The 17,390-nt window shown below is 35.6% G+C and overlaps 1 protein-coding gene across 1 annotated transcript in view; it reads left to right on the top strand.

The window, feature by feature from the left end:
- Positions 1 to 17,390, top strand: part of LOC133605410 (uncharacterized) — a 40,567-nt gene that overhangs the window by 9,006 nt on the left and 14,171 nt on the right. Inside the window, exons 2-6 of the mRNA XM_061958720.2 lie at positions 4,113 to 4,239; positions 7,697 to 7,869; positions 8,056 to 8,240; positions 8,314 to 8,461; positions 16,829 to 16,959. Of these exons, the coding sequence (XP_061814704.2) occupies positions 4,113 to 4,239; positions 7,697 to 7,869; positions 8,056 to 8,240; positions 8,314 to 8,461; positions 16,829 to 16,959 (764 nt within the window). The remainder of the gene's footprint in view (positions 1 to 4,112; positions 4,240 to 7,696; positions 7,870 to 8,055; positions 8,241 to 8,313; positions 8,462 to 16,828; positions 16,960 to 17,390) is intronic.

Below are 17,390 nucleotides of genomic sequence, written 5' to 3'. Positions count from 1 at the left end.
AGGTGTGTCGTCTTCCAGTCTTGTGTCTCTCCCCGTCGCCAATGAACTGCGAAAGGCGATAACATTTAACGGTAACACGCCCCCGGGCTCCTTTTTAACAACTTAGCATCGTGAATATGTGGCTCTTTTATTAAATGCTGCAGATATAAAACAGAGTGTGACAAACATTATCATTTTAGCCGAGACGCACTTCAAAAAGTGAAATCTAAGTAAGATGAAGTATGTCAAATAAGGGTGATATTTGCTTATTTTCTGTCTGATAAGATAATTCTTCTCACTAAGCAGATTTTATGTTAGAGTGTTTTACTTGTTTTAAGTGTTTTGGTCCTAAATGATCTCAGTAAGATATTACAGCTTGTTGCTGAGATTTGATGACCTATATTGAGTAAAACATGCTTGAAACTAGAATATCAAGTGTTGCAAAGCTGTGTCATCAACACTCACAAGTATAAAACTACTTTTTTAAAGTCATCATTTCTTATTTCAAGCATGAAAAAAAAAAAATCATGATTTTGACACAATTGTGTCTCATAATTAAAACAGATGACAGCCAAATGGACTTTGCTGTTTTATTTCCAATGAAACAATAGAAAATAGGTACTCATATAGTAGTACAGTTGGCACAGTACAGTAAACTGACAGTTAATATTTAAACATTTGAAATTTCCAACTATTTTGAACAGAAGTAGTTCATGCACATTCAGATAAATTCTTCAAAATTACAATAAAAAAAATTTGGGCTGGGGGCCGGGCTGTATATATATATATATATATATATATATATATATATATATATATATATATATATATATATATATATATATATATATATATATGTACAGTATATATATATATATATATATATATATATATATATATATATATATATATATATATATATATATATATATATGTACAGTATATATATATATATATATATATATATATATATATATATATATATATATATATATATATGAAAAGGATTTTGAGTGCACCTTATAGTCCGAAAAATATGGTACTAATAAGAGTAATAATAACTCCTTGTCACCTCTAACATGCAGGCTGTTTTGTCATCTCGGGCTACGTTAAATACAGTACAATAAAGTACTATCCATCTATCTGTAGTATATATATATATATATATATATATATATGTATATATATATATATATATGTATATATATATATATATATATATATATATATATATATATATATATATATATATATATATATATATATATATATATATATATATATATATATATATATATATATATATATATATATATATATATATATGTACAGTATATATATATATATATATATATATATATATATATATATATATATATGTACTATATATATATATATATATATATATATATATATATATATATATATATATATATATATATATATATATATATATATATATATATATATATATATATATATATATATATACATACACTGCAAAAAGTCAGTGTTCAAAAACAAGAAAAAAAAATACAAAAATGAGGGGTATTTTATTTGAACTAAGCAAAATTATCTGCCAATAGAACAAGAAAATTTGTCTTGTCAAGACTTTCCGAAACAAGTCAAATTAGCTAACCTCAATGAACCCAAAAATAGCTTAAAATAAGTATATTCTCTCTAATAACAAGTGCACTTTTCTTGGTAGAAAAAAAAAGAGACCTTTTTGCTCAATATGTTGAAAAATATTCTCAAATGAAGTAAATGCTAGTGCCATTATCTTGACATAATGATATGCGCTCGGCATTACATTTCTTGAAAGCAGCAAACTTATACTAAAAACTAATTTATTGTTCTTAATGGAAAGGCAACAAGGCAAGCGCTTGTTACTCTCGGGGTCTCCTAGCCGCTCAGGCAAATCATATGGTCTAAAAATGCATTTTTCCATGGATAACATGACATCATCGCGCCAAGTGCGTGCTCTTTCAGTCAATTAGTGCGCATATATACAGCCCGGCCCCCGGACAACTTTTTTTTAATTGTAATTTTGAAGAATTTATCTGAATGTGCATGAACTATTTCTGTTCAAAATAGTTAGAAATGTCAAATGTTTAAATATTAACTGTCAGTTTACTGTACTGTGCCAACTGTACTACTATATGAGTACCTATTTTCTATTGTTTCATTGAAAATAAAACAGCAAAGTCCATTTGTCTGTCATCTGTTTTAATTATGAGACACAATTGTGTCAAAATCATGAATTTTTTTTTCATGCTTGAAATAAGAAATGATGACTTTAAAAAAGTAGTTTTATACTTGTGAGTGTTGATGACACAGCTTTGCAACACTTGATATTCTAGTTTCAAGCATGTTTTACTCAATATAGGTCATCAAATCTCAGCAACAAGCTGTAATATCTTACTGAGATCATTTAGGACCAAAACACTTAAAACAAGTAAAACACTCTAACAAAACTGCGCTGCTGACCCGTCTCCGCTCGGGATGGTTTCCTGCTGCCCCCACTGTGGACTGGACTCTTACTGTTATGCTGGATCCACTATGGACTGGACTCTCACAATATTATGTTAGACCCACTCGACATCCATTGCATTCGGTCTCCCCTAGAGGGGGGGGGTTACCCACATATGCGGTCCTCTCCAAGGTTTCTCATAGTCATTCACATCGACGTCCCACTGGGGTGAGTTTTTCCTTGCCCTTATGTGGGCTCTGTACCGAGGATGTCGTTGTGGCTTGTGCAGCCCTTTGAGACACTTGTGATTTAGGGCTATATAAATAAACATTGATTGATTGATTGATTGATAAAATCTGCTTAGTGAGAAGAATTATCTTATTAGACATAAAATAAGCAAATATCACCCTTATTTGACATATTTCATCTTACTTACATTTCAGTTTTTGCAGTGTGTATATATATATATATATATATATATATATATATATATATATATATATATGTCTTAATAAGGTTATCCAAAAAATAGTGCTCGATACCGTAGTAGAGCGCAATATATGTATGTGTGGGAAAAAAAATCACAAGACTACTTCATCTCTACAGGCCTGTTTCATGAGGGGTTCCCTCAATCATCAGGAGATTTTAAAATCTCCTGATGATCTCCAGACGGAAACACCTCCTAGGTAACACATGAGCCAATCACCACGCCCCTACGCCAGCCTGTACCCACCCACTCTGTGCCCTATATAAACCATGGTATGTGAATGCTCCCATTAAAATCTCCTGATGATTGAGGGAACCCCCCCTCATGAAACAGGCCTGTAGAGATGAAATAGTCTTGTGATTTTTTTTCCCCACACATACATATATATATATATATATATATATATATATATATATATATATATATATATATATATATATATATATATATATATATATATATATATATATATGTATATATATATATATATATATATATCCATCCATCCATCCATCCATTTTCTACCGCTTATTCCCTTCGGGGTCGCGGGGGGCGCTGGAGCCTATCTCAGCTACAATCGGGCAGAAGGCGGGGTACACCCTGGACAAGTCGCCACCTCATCGCAGGGCCTATATATATATATATATATATATATATATATATATATATATATATATATGTGTGTGTGTGTGTGTGTGTGTATACTAGCATTAACTTAATTTAAGAATATTTTTCAACATATTGAGCAAAAAAGGTCTCTTTTTTTTTCTACCAACAGAAGTGCACTTATTATATGAGAATATACTTATTTTAAGGTATTTTTGGGTTCATTGAAGTTAGCTAATTTGACTTGTTTTGGAAAGTCTTGACAAGCCAAATTTTCTTGTTCTATTGGCAGATAATTTTGCTTAGTTTAAATAAAATACCCCTCATTTTTGTATTTTTTTTTTCTTGTTTTTGAACACTGACTTTTTGCAGTGCGTGACGGGCAAAGGAATGAAGACGTTGTCATGTTTTTAGTTTTTAGGACTGAAAGAAAAGAAGTCTTCCATGCATGTTACTGATTAAACATGTTTCATTGAAGCAGGTCAGAAGCAGAGCAAACTTTGAGTATCTCGATGGCCAACAAAATGACTCAACTAGACTTTGCTCACTTTGCCCTTTTTGTCCCTGCAGCTCGTCTCTCCAGCGGCGACGGCAAAGTGCGCTTTAGCTCCAAGAACTTTTACAACATCCTCCGATGGGAGCCCGCCCAGCCCTCCTTCCCCGGAGAAAAGATCCTCTACAGCGTCTTGTATAGAAGGTACCAAGCAGAGGGACGCCTGGAAGTTGCTTTTTTACACAGGGATGTGGGTACACTGTAGACCAGACCTGGACAGATTAAGGCCCGTGTATGTAAACTTTTGACCACGACTGTATGTAGAACTCTACCTGTGCCTACATGTTCAATATTGAAGTGGAACTTTGTCAACACTTTATTTAGCCATCTTTTTTTTCTGTTCTAGTTCCAAATTATTTCACTGATTTTGGCTGTGATTTTTATTCAAGTGCAAAACTTCACAAACAGACAAAATATATTTTATTGGTACAGAAAACTCAGCGTATACAAATTAAGTGTAAAAAAAAAATCAATGCAGAAAACTAAGCGTATAAAAATTAAGTGTAAAAAAAAAATCAATGCAGAAAAAATTCAGTGTAAAAAAAATTCAGGCCACAAAAATTCAGTGTATAAAATAAAATTAAGTGGAAATAAATCTGTGCAAAAAAATTCAGTGTTTAGAAATTAAGTGTAAAAAAAATTAGGGCAGAAAAATGTGGTGTAAAAAAATCAGTGTTTAAAAAATAAGTGGAAATAAATCTGTGCAAAAAAATTCAGTGTTTAAAATTAAGTGTAAAAAAAATCAGGGCAGAAAAATTTGGTGTAAAAAAATCAGTGTTTAAAAAATAAGTGTAAAAAATATCAGTGCAGAAAAAATCTGTATAAAAATTAAATGTAAAAAAAATCAGCGGAGAAAAATTCAGCAAATAAAAATTAAGTGTAAAAAAATCAGGACAGAAAAGATTCAGTGTGAAAAAAATTCAGGCCAGAAAAATTCAGTGTATAAAATAAAATTAAGTGGAAATAAATCCGTGCAAAAAACTTCAGTGTTTAAAAATTAAGTGGAAATAAATCCGTGCAAAAAAATTCAGTGTTTAAAAATTAAGTGTAAAAAAAATCAGGGCAGAAAAATTTGGTGTAAAAAAATCAGTGTTTAAAAAATAAGTGTAAAAAATATCAGTGCAGAAAAAATCTGTATAAAAATTAAATGTAAAAAAAATCAGCGGAGAAAAATTCAGCAAATAAAAATTAAGTGTAACAAAATCAGGACAGAAAAGATTCAGTGCGAAAAAAATTCAGGCCAGAAAAATTCAGTGTATAAAATAAAATTAAGTGGAAATAAATCTGTGCAAAAAAATTCAGTGTTTAAAAATTAAGTGTAAAAAATATCAGTGCAGAAAAAATCTGTATAAAAATTAAGTGTAAAAAAATCCAGTGCAGAATTATTTGTTGCTTCAAAACTCAAGACCCACTTTCTGTAGACCAAGACTAAAGCACCTCATTGGCTGGTTCTTAGACAGGATCCATTGCTTCAGTCTTTTAATTCAGTGTGTAAAAATACAGTGTAAAAAAAAATCAGTGTAAAAGAATTCAATGCAGCAAATTTCAGTGAAAAAAAATCCATCCATCCATAGAAATTAAGTGTAAAAAAAAAAAATCAATGCAGAAAAATTCAGTGTATAAAAATTAAGTGTAAAAAATATCACTGCAGAAAAAATCTGTATAAAAATTAAATGTAAAAAAGTCAGTGGAGAAAAATTCAGCAAATAAAAATTAAGTGTAAAAAAATCAGGACAGAAAAGATTCAGTGTGAAAAAAATTCAGGCCAGAAAAATTCAGTGTATAAAATAAAATTAAGTGGAAATAAATCCGTGCAAAAAAAATCAGTGTTTAAAAATTAAGTGTAAAAAATATCAGTGCAGAAAAAATCAGTATAAGCACCTCATTGGCTGGTTCTTAGACAGGATCCATTGTTTCAGTCTTTTAATTCAGTGTGTAAAAATACGGTGTAAAAAAAATCAGTGTAAAAGAATTCAATGTAACAAATTTCAGTGAAAAAAAATCAATGCAGAAAATTAAGCATATAGAAATTAAGTGTAAAAAAAAAAATCAATGCAGAAAAATTCAGTGTATAAAAATTAAGTGTAAAAAAATCAGCGGAGAAAAATTCAGCGAATAAAAATTAAGTGTAAAAAAAATTCAGGGCAGAAAAATGTATTGAATAAAAATTAAGTGGAAATACATCCGTGCAGAAAAAAATTCAGTGTTTAAAAATTAAGTTAAATTAGGTTAAGTTTTTTGGATTTGATAAGATATACCTGCATTATTATTGTGTGTTATTATTACATCAATGGTTAATTTGGTCTCATAAAAATAATGGCAATAATATAGTTTATCTGAAATAATTTGTAGAGTTAATACATCTTTATGTCAAATTTGTTATCGACCCAGGCCTACAAACACATCCATCAACGTTTTTTATACATGTTCTAAGTACACGTAATATTTACGTATTTTGCTCATTTCAAGCATATGGCGACGTAATAATTTCACAGACGCCTCACAACGTTCACTTTTCCCTCCAACACCAACACTACCAATCATGGCAGACTAAATGAGAGCCATCACTGTGTACTTTGGGACAAATGAGGATACAAAACTTTGGTTTTTGAGCCTGAACATAAAGAGGATGACTTACAAGTTTTAGAAGTGCTAAACAGATCCAGCTTTAGTGAAACTAAAGGATCACGGAGCAGTATTGCTAAGTGCTGAACGATACATACACACTAAGAACACAATAAAACAATCACTTACTGTGCAATGTCTGCTCTCACCACAATGCTGACTGATGGAGTGTTCATATATTCCCTTTTAGATGAAGAAATAATCATAATCTACACAGAGGTAAACAAAGAAATTAAAAATATACATACTGTTCATAGCAGCATGAGCTTCTGTGTATCACATGTTTACGAAGAAGCGGATCCTATCAAAATCAACGCCTTCTTTATGTCCCGGCTTTAACTGGTCTTTTTTTCCCCCACGTACCATATTATCATGAATGCACACAACCATAAATAAGTAATAAGTCGACTGGGGAAATAAAACAACAATATTAAAAAGATATGTTTGCATAAGTAAGATGTGCTCAGGTTTCTTGACGTTTTTGTAAAAAAGGACATCTTTTATTGTTCCTATTTGGTTTTTAGATGGCGAATGTGACACATTACCCACATAGGCAGACAATGGTGGAACTGTACGCATGTTGGGAATAAACTTCAACCATTACAATTATTACTGTCAATGCCTTTCTGTTCATGACAACACAAGTAGTCGGAATCTGAGGTTGGATACCAATCAGTTTGGGACAGATTTATAATACAAACCAAAATCAAGGGTGATGGGTCAAATGCAAAGACAAATTTCACCACACCTAGTGTGTGTGTGTGAGACAATCATTGGTACTTTAACTTTAACTTTAACTTTAATTCTGTCTCTGTTTAATTCCTTGCTTATTGTCTTGTTTAATAGATGTCATAAGTGTTTGAACCTGACAATTTCTGCTGGTGGTGTGCCTCCGGATTATTTCAATGACAAAAAGATGTGCCTTGGCTCAAAAAAGGTTGAAAAAGACTGCAATAATGTGCCGCTGCCGTTACAGATACGTGGATAACCACCCTTTCCAGAAAAAAAGCGAGTGTCACAACATCAGCTGTCTCTACTGCAACCTGACGGCGGAGACCCCTTCGGTCCCTCATGTTCAGTACCAAGCTCAGGTCAGCGCCAACGGGCGTCTTCACGGCTGCACCACCCGGCTGAATCCCATCGCACACAGTAAGAAGCGACACGCATCTGTACGACCTTTTCTTTGAACTGTTTTATAACAAAGGCGATGGCTGTTTACGACCCCCCTCCCTTAGAAACAGCTGTTGCCACGTAATCAGGGAAAGTCCAAATAAAAGAGGAAGCGTACAATCTTTCGTCAGAACGCAGCTCATCATTTGTCGTTTTTCTTTGCAGCCATATTGGGTAAACCCGTCCTGTCTCCGTGCGCAAGCGTGTCGTCTTTGAACATCAGCGCCACACTTCCACTTGGACCCAACGGAACCTCCGTCGGAGACATCATTAAGGGCAGTAAGAATGGGCCCGTCAGACCAGCGATTGAATACACCTTAAACCTCACGTCCCCAGCGTGGGCCGCACAGGTCAACATTGGACTGATGGATATTTACTTTTGCTTGTTTAGTTTTTAAGTGTGTTTCTTCGTGTCTTAACCAGGTGATTCACAGCAAATCCGGCAACTTTGTCATCAATTTATATAGCAAATCCCGCACTGAGAAGTACTGCGGCTACGTGGTCTACAAGCCGTCCTGTGAGTTGGGTCGCCCGGAGAGTGAGATGGCCGACTTCTGTGAAACGCTAGCATGTGAGTGCAGAACATTCACTTTAAAGCATACTTGCCAACCTTGAGACCTCCGATTTCGGGAGGTGGGGGGTGGGGGGTGGGGGACCGTGGTTGGGGTGGGGCGGGGGCGTCACTGGGGGCGGGGCTAAGAGGGGAGCAGTATATTTACAGCTAGAATTCACCAAGTCAAGTATTTCATACATATATATATATATATATATATATATATATATATATAAGAAATACTTGACTTTCAGTGAATTCTAGCTGTATATATATTTATTTTATTATATATATATATATATATATATATGTATATATATCATACTTGCCAACCTTGAGACCTCCGATTTCGGGAGGTGGGGGGTGGGGGCGTGGTCGGGGGTGGGGCGGGGGCGTGGTTGGGGGCGTGGTTAAGATATATAGATATAAGAAATACTTGACTTTCAGTGAATTCTAGCTATATATATATATATATATACATATATATATATATATATATATATATATATATATTATTACATATATATATATATATATATATATATATATATATATATAGCTAGAATTCACTGAAAGTCAAGTATTTCTTTTATTTATATATATATATATATATATATATATATATATATATATATATATATATATATATATATATATATATATATATATATATATATATATAAATAAAAGAAATACTTGAATTTCAGTGTTCATTTATTTACACATATACACACACATAACTCATCTACTCATTGTTGAGTTAAGGGTTGACTTGTCCATCCTTGTTCTATCCTCTGTCGCTATTTTTCTAACCATGCTGAACACCCTTTCGCAGGTACCCAGAAAGGTTTCGAGTACCACCAAAAAAACTGAATCTCTGAAGACAGTATACAAATCTGTGTTAAAGGTGTACAAATACTGTTTGTATAATAAGCATGTTATTTTTTTTTTACAAATGAGGGTTAAGAGTTCAGTACTAAAAAAAAAAAAAAGAATGTGGCTTAAGTACAGTTTTTTAATTGAGCTGCTGCATTTTTTGGTTGGGTTGTTTATTTATTTTGAGTAACTTCTACACATTTCTAAAAGGGGAGGAATGTAATAGAGTTATCTATGTTTGTCTGTTGCCATCTCCTGGTGAATGTTGGCTATAGCGTACTGGGGTTACTTTTTGGTTGGCCAACGATTTACGTGGTGTTGCGCACCTGACGTCACTCAGGTCCGCATGGAGCTGGAGGAGGCGTGGCTTCCAGCTCCGCCTGAAATTCGGGAGATTTTCGGGAGAAAATTTGTCCCGGGAGGTTTTCGGGAGAGGTGCTGAATTTCGGGAGTCTCCCGGAAAATCCGGGAGGGTTGGCAAGTATGCTTTAAAGTTGCAATTGAAAATATGGGTATTTACAAACACGTACCGTATTTTCCGGACCATAAGGCGCACCGGGTTATAAGGCGCACTGCCGATGAGCAGGTCTATTCAGGTCTATTTTCATACAAAAGGCGCATTAAAGGGGTCTGTGGAAGTCTCCGAGTGTGGTGGGTTCTTCTGATGCCGACCGATCTTCTTGGAGCAAGTCTTTTATTTGTCATACACAAGTATGGTTTGCTTTCCAGCAATGTATATTCAAGACTTTTCAGTCCGGCGTGTCTCTGCTCTTGGCTCCAACTCCAACTCCAACAACGTGTCTCGGTCCGGCTGCTGCTAATAAAGGCGACAGGTGATTAGATAACAAGCCCCAGCTGGGCAATCTACTCACCTGCCGCCGTCTTCGAGGCCGGTTCTTACACACCCCGCTCCGCGGCAGGCCCGCGGACCACGCCCCCCTCCACAGCTTCATATTATTATGATTTTTTTTGTAAATGTAAAAGACTTCCTTGTAGTCGACATCAGAGTTGCCCAACCTTTTTTCCCCACCAGGGACGGGTTTAATGTATGCATTTTTTTCACGGACCGGCTTTCTACATACGGCAGATAAAAAAAATTAGCATGAAAAATGTGCTTTTGGCTACATTAACATTTTATATGTCCATTAATGTGCATTGTCCCATGTACTAAAACAAAATAGTTGTAATTTACATCCATTAACAAGCTTATTGGTGTGTTTAGTGGGACGGGCGAAAGTTAATTTGAAGAAAATGTGGTAGTTTATAAATCAATTAATGTTGCAAATGCGTCACGGACCGGTGGTTGGGGACCACTGGTCTACATAACATGTAATGGTGGTTCTTTGCTCAAAATGTTGCATAGATGATGTTTTACACATCATCTTCAAGTCACTTTCTGACAGTCGCTTCAGGATGCGCCCGTTTTGTGGGCGGTCTTATTTACGTGCCTCCACTTCGACAGCGTCATCTTTGTTGTAGCGGTGTAGCGTGCAAGGACGGGCGTGGAAGAAGTTTCAAAAGATGGCGCTAACTGTTACAGTTTCTAATCTTAAATTTCTGTTTCTAATCATTGGTACTTCAACCTAATGGTAAAAAAATGTTTGTACATTTTAAAAGTTAAAGTACCCATGATTGTCACACACACACACTAGGTGTGGTGAAATTTGTGATCTGCGTTTGACCCATCACCCTTGTTCACTCCCTGGGAGGCGAGGGGAGCAGTGAGCAGCAGCGGTGGCCGCGCCCGGGAATCATTTTTGGTGATTTAACCCCCAATTCCAACCCTTGATGCTGAGTGCCAAGCACACTGCAAAAAGTGAAATCTAAGTAAGATGAAATATGTCAAATAAGGGTGATATTTGCTTATTTTCTGTCTGATAAGATATTTCTTCTCACTAAGCAGATTTTATGTTAGAGTGTTTTACTTGTTTTAAGTGTTTTGGTCCTAAATGATCTCAGTAAGATATTACAGCTTGTTGCTGAGATTTGATGACCTATATTGAGTAAAACATGCTTGAAACTAGAATTGCAAAGCTGTGTCATCAACACTCACAAGTATAAAACTACTTTTTTAAAGTCATCATTTCTTATTTCAAGCATGAAATAAAAAAAATCATGATTTTGACACAATTGTGTCTCAATAATTAAAACAGATGACAGCCAAATGGACTTTGCTGTTTTATTTTCAATGAAACAATAGAAAATAGGTACTCATATAGTAGTACAGTTGGCACAGTACAGTAAACTGACAGTTAATATTTAAACATTTAACATTTCTAACAATTTTGAACAAAAATAGTTCATGCACATTCAGATAAATTCTTCAAAATTACAATAAAAAAAAATTGGCCAGTAAATATGTATATATATATATATATATATATATATTCCTTGCACACTAATTGACTGAAAGAGCACGCACTTGGCGCGATGATGTCATGTTATCCATGGAAAAATGCATTTTTAGACCATATGATTTGCCTGAGCGGCTAGGAGACCCCGAGAGTAACAAGCGCTTGCCTTGTTGCCTTTCCATTAAGAACAATAAACTAGTTTTTAGTATAAGTTTGCTGCTTTCAAGAAATGTAATGGCGAGCGCATATCATTATGTCAAGATAATGGCACTAGCATTTACTTCATTTAAGAATATTTTTCAACATATTGAGAAAAACTGTCTCTTTTTTTTCTACCAAGAAAAGTGCACTTGTTATTAGTGAGAATATACTTATTTTAAGCTATTTTTGGGTTCATTGAGGTTAGCTAATTTGACTTGTTTTGGAAAGTCTTGACAAGCCAAATTTTCTTGTTTAACTGGCAGATAATTTTGCTTAGTTCAAGTAAAATACCCCTAATTTTAGTATTTATTTCCTTGTTTTTGAACACTGACTTTTTGCAGTGTGGGGAGGTAATGGCTCCCATTTTTATATTCTTTGGTATGACTCGGCCGGGGTTTGAACTCACAACCTACCCATCTCAGGGCGGACCTACTCAGAATGTGCTTGTTCTATTTTTAAACAAAGAAAACAATCTGAAGTTGTCTTTATTTTTAAGTTATCGTGCCGTGATTTTACCCACTTGGGAGTAGATATTTCTCCATCTAAAATGAGTTTGACACCCTCGGCTTACAGTTTGAACCAGTGAAGAAAAGGCTTACAAAGAAGTTAACATGGTTTTTTTTTTCTTTTGTCTGACTGTGATTAAAACTAATAGGAGGACTTGAAACTACTATTGATGACGTGCGAGTCCTTTCTCGCCACATTGTTGCCCCAGAAGAATAAATCGAACAGAAAGATAATCTCCTGGACCTGAAAGGTTGTGCTGCTAACTCTAAGAATAACAAAAGGTGATGACTACAGCGAGAAGTGTGCACCTGCCAATACAGAAGCTCCATTGCAAATCCCTACAGGAGGTTGTTGAGCAGAGATAAACCCATACTTTGCACAACTACACTGCAAAAAGTCAGCGTTCAAAAACGAGAAAAAAAAAATACAAAAATGATTGGTATTTTATTTGAACTAAGCAAAATTCTCTGCCAATAGAACAAGAAAATTTGGCTTGTCAAGACTTTCCAAAACAAGTCAAATTAGCTAACCTCAATGAACCCAAAAATATTTTAAAATAAGTATATTCTCACTAATAACAAGTGCACTTTTCTTGGTAGAAAAAAAAATGAGACCTTTTTGCTCAATATGTTGAAAAATATTCTTAAATGAAGTAAATGCTCGTGCCATTATCTTGACATAATGATATGCGCTCGGCATTACATTTCTTGAAAGCAGCAAACTTATACTAAAAACTAATTTATTGTTCTTAATGGAAAGGCAACAAGGCAAGCGCTTGTTACTCTCGGGGTCTCCTAGCCGCTCAGGCAAATCATATGGTCTAAAAATGCATTTTTCCATGGATAACATGACATCATCGCGCCAAGTGCGTGCTCTTTCAGTCAATTAGTGCACAAATATACAGCCCGGCCCCCGGACAACATTTTTTTAATTGTAATTTTGAAGAATTTATCTGAATGTGCATGAACTATTTCTGTTCAAAATTGTTAGAAATGTCAAATGTTTAAATATTAACTGTCAGTTTACTGTACTGTGCCAACTGTACTACTATATGAGTACCAGTGACGTGCAGTCACTAGAGGCAGGTGAGGCGGGGCCTCACCTGCCTCTAGTGACTGCCTCACCTCACATCATGGAAAGAAAAAAAATGTAAAAAGAAAAAAAAAAAAAATTAAATTGTTATATGTATCCAGTGATTATACTATAAAGTTATTTTCCATTTAACTTCACCAGTTTTAGATTATTTTTATTCAAAATCGCTGAATTTTCACATTTGCCGTTCAAATACTGAGAAGAGACGGTGCGGTGAACAGCAGCCAGTTGAGGCACGTCACTCAGTGCCTCAACATGGACGGACTCGGCTGACTGCTGGCCTGCTGTGCAGTGAGACTGTATTGCTATATGAACTATATTATACATTTCCATAGTTTAGTTAGCTGAGGTATATAATGTACAGTGTAGTTTGTCAACAACTGTATGTGTGTAACGTATTTCTTGTGCTGAGCGATCATAAAACGGCTGCAAAAGACGCACTGGCTGAGGCTCGCCTCCTGCACCCCCGCCGTAGAATTGTTATATCAACTAAAGCCCACACTTAAACTTTCCACGTGCAAGATTGAATCTATTTAAAAAAGTGATTTCATAAGAAGCCAAAAAGTGCAAAAACAATAATGTTCGTGTTGGAGGAGTTGTGAATGACTGCAGGGCCACAAGATTAGGTACACCTGCAGTCTGCAGGTGTACCTAATTCACAACTCCTCCAACATGAACATTATTGTTTTTGCACTTTTTGGCTTCTTATCAAATAACTTTTGTAACCTATTTTTATGGGCTTTCCTATTTGTGATGTTAAGTTCCTGTTATGCGCTGTTATACAGTATTTGCCTTGAGCTCTTATTTTGAAGGCGCCAAGAGCGGAAGTGATGACATGTTGTAGTGGAGCGGAGGTTTTTGAAAGAAGGTAAATAAAGTGGTCCTCGTGTAAACTGGAGCCTCCGTGTTTGTTATTTTGTAGTTTCATACAGTATAGGCGACATTTATAAACCCTCGGTTACACTTTTTTTAAATAGATTCAATCTTGCACGTGGAAAGTTTAAGTGAGGGCTTTAGTTGATATAACACACCTGTCAGGGGGTTCATTAATCCAGCACAACAGCGGCGAATGGACTTTATTTATAAGTAAAGGTAAGACCATAATAGCGTTTTTTTTATTAAATGTGCTTTTTTGTGTGCTACAGTTTGTATGTGTAAAGTTAAAGTTAAGTTAAAGTACCAATGATTGTCACACACACACTAGGTGTAGTGAAATTTGTCCTCTGCATTTGACCCATCCCCTTGATCACCCCCTGGGAGGTGAGGGGAGCAGTGAGCAGCAGCGGCGCCGCGCCCGGGAATAATTTTTGGTGATTTAACCCCCAATTCCAAGCCTTGATGCTGAGTGCCAAGCAGGGAAGAATGCTGGTATGAGCTTTTAAACATAACCCGTTAACTGCTGCCAATCAAATGGTGAATAAGATACTCTTTAGGGTTCATATGTTTGTAAATCTGACTGTGATGAAGTCAGTGCCTCACCGCGCGTCAATGATGAGTACCTATGTTCTATTGTCTCATTGAAAATAAAACAGCAAAGTCCATTTGGCTGTCATCTGTTTTAATTATGAGACAAAATTGTGTCAAAGTCATGATTTTTTTTTTCATGCTTGAAATAAGCAATGATGACTTTAAAAAAAGTAGTTTTATACTTGTGAGTGTTGATGACACAGCTTTGTAATACTTGATATTCTAGTTTCAAGCATGTTTTACTCAATATAGGTCATCACATCTCAGCAACAAGCTGTAATATCTTACTGAGATCATTTAGGACCAAAACACTTCAAACAAGTAAAACATAAAATCTGCTTAGTGAGAAGAACATACTTGCCAACCTTGAGACCTCCGATTTCGGGAGGTGGGGGTGGGGGCGTGGTCGGGGTTGGACGGGGGAGGGGGCGTGGTTGGGGGGCGAGGCTAAGAGGGGAGGAGTATATTTACAGCTAGAATTCACCAGTCAAGTATTTCATATATATATAAATATATATATATATATGTATATATATATATATATATGTAAGAAATACTTGACTTTCAGTGAATTCTACCTATATATATATTTATTTTATTATATATATATATATATATATATATATATATATATATATATATATATATATATATATATATATATATATATATATATACATACATATATATATATATATATATATATATATATATATATATATATATATATATATATATATATATAAATAAAAGAAATACTTGAATTTCAGTGTTCATTTATTTACACATATACACACACATAACACTCATCTACTCATTGTTGAGTTAAGGGTTGAATTGTCCATCCTTGTTCTATTCTCTGTCACTATTTTTCTAACCATGCTGAACACCCTTTCGCAGGTACCCAGAAAGGTTTCGAGTACCACCAAAAAAACGGAATCTCTGAAGACAGTATACAAATCTGTGTTAAAGGTGTACAAATACTGTTTGTATAATAAGCATGTTATTGTTTACAAATGAGGGTTAAGAGTTCAGTACTAAAAAAAATAAAAGAATGGGGCTTAAGTACAGTTTTGTAGGAATGTAATAGAGTGATCTATGTTTGTCTGTTGCCATCTCCTGGTGAATGTTGGCTATAGCGTACTGGGGTTACTTTTTGGTTGGCCAACGATTTACGTGGTGTTGCGCACCTGACGTCAAGTGTGTGAGTCTGTTCTGAAGTCTACAGTAAAGAGACGTACTTCATCACCTCGCCTGGTTATTGCCTCCAACTCAATATATTACAACAACATTGCTGTTTACGGCAGACGAACTGCTTTACGGTAGAATAAAACATGACTGCTGTTGTTGTGTGTTGTTGCCGCGCTGGGAGGACGTTAATGAAACTGCCTAACAATAAACCCACATAAGAAACCTAGAACTCGCCCTCGATCATTCTACAGTTATAACGTGTTTGGGCAGGCACGCTGTTTATATTGTGGGAAAGCGGACGTGAATACAGGCTGTTGACACGTCACTCAGGTCCGCATGGAGCTGGAGGGGGCGTGGCTTCCAGCTCCGCCTGAATTTCGGCAGATTTTCGGGAGAGAATTTGTCCCGGGAGGTTTTCGGGAGAGGCGCTGAATTTCGGGAGTCTCCCGGAAAATCCGGGAGGGTTGGCAAGTATGGAAGAATGATCTTATCAGACAAAAAATAAGCAAATATCACCCTTATTTGACATATTTCATTTTACTTAGATTTCAGTATTTGCCGTGTATAAGCACTTCTGGAAAGTGTCATACAGCAATGTGCAGCACGCATACAATGGTGGCACGGACACAACAAGGACTGTAACAAGTGTGTAACAACTTTCTACCTGCATGCTAACGGACACTTTTCTCTCCCTCAGATGACCAGGGCCACATTCTGCTGTGGCTCCTCCCCACTGGCGCTCTGCTGGCGGCCGTTGCCGCCGCGTCAGTCGGGGCTCTGTGCTTCTACGTGAGGGCTGTCAACAAAGGAAAGTTGCCACGCTCACTGGTGAGCAACTTCTTCCTCCCCCCTGTCAAAAGTAACAATGAGGGAAAAAGCTGCAGGACTGGAAAATCGAGCCGCGTAGCGCAGGATTTACACGCAAAGTTACTGATAATGAAAGTACACTATATTGCCAAAAGTATTTGGCCACCTGCCTTGACTCACATATGACCTTGAAGTGCCATCCCATTCTTAACCCATAGGGTTCAATATGACCTTTTGCAGCTATTACAGCTTCAACTCTTCTGGGAAGGCTGTCCACAAGGTTGCCGAGTATGTTTATAGGAATTTTCCAGCATTCTTCCAAAAGTGCATTGGTGAGGTCACACACTGATGTTGGTGGAGAAGGCCTGGCTCTCAGTCTCCGTTCTAATTCATCGCCAAAGGTGTTCAGGTCAGGACTCTGTGCAGGCCAGTCAAGTTCATCCACAGCAGAC

Source organism: Nerophis lumbriciformis, linkage group LG04, assembly GCF_033978685.3.
Source record: "Nerophis lumbriciformis linkage group LG04, RoL_Nlum_v2.1, whole genome shotgun sequence".
Taxonomy (NCBI): domain Eukaryota; kingdom Metazoa; phylum Chordata; class Actinopteri; order Syngnathiformes; family Syngnathidae; genus Nerophis; species Nerophis lumbriciformis.
This window is presented reverse-complemented; position numbering and strand designations above follow the sequence as displayed.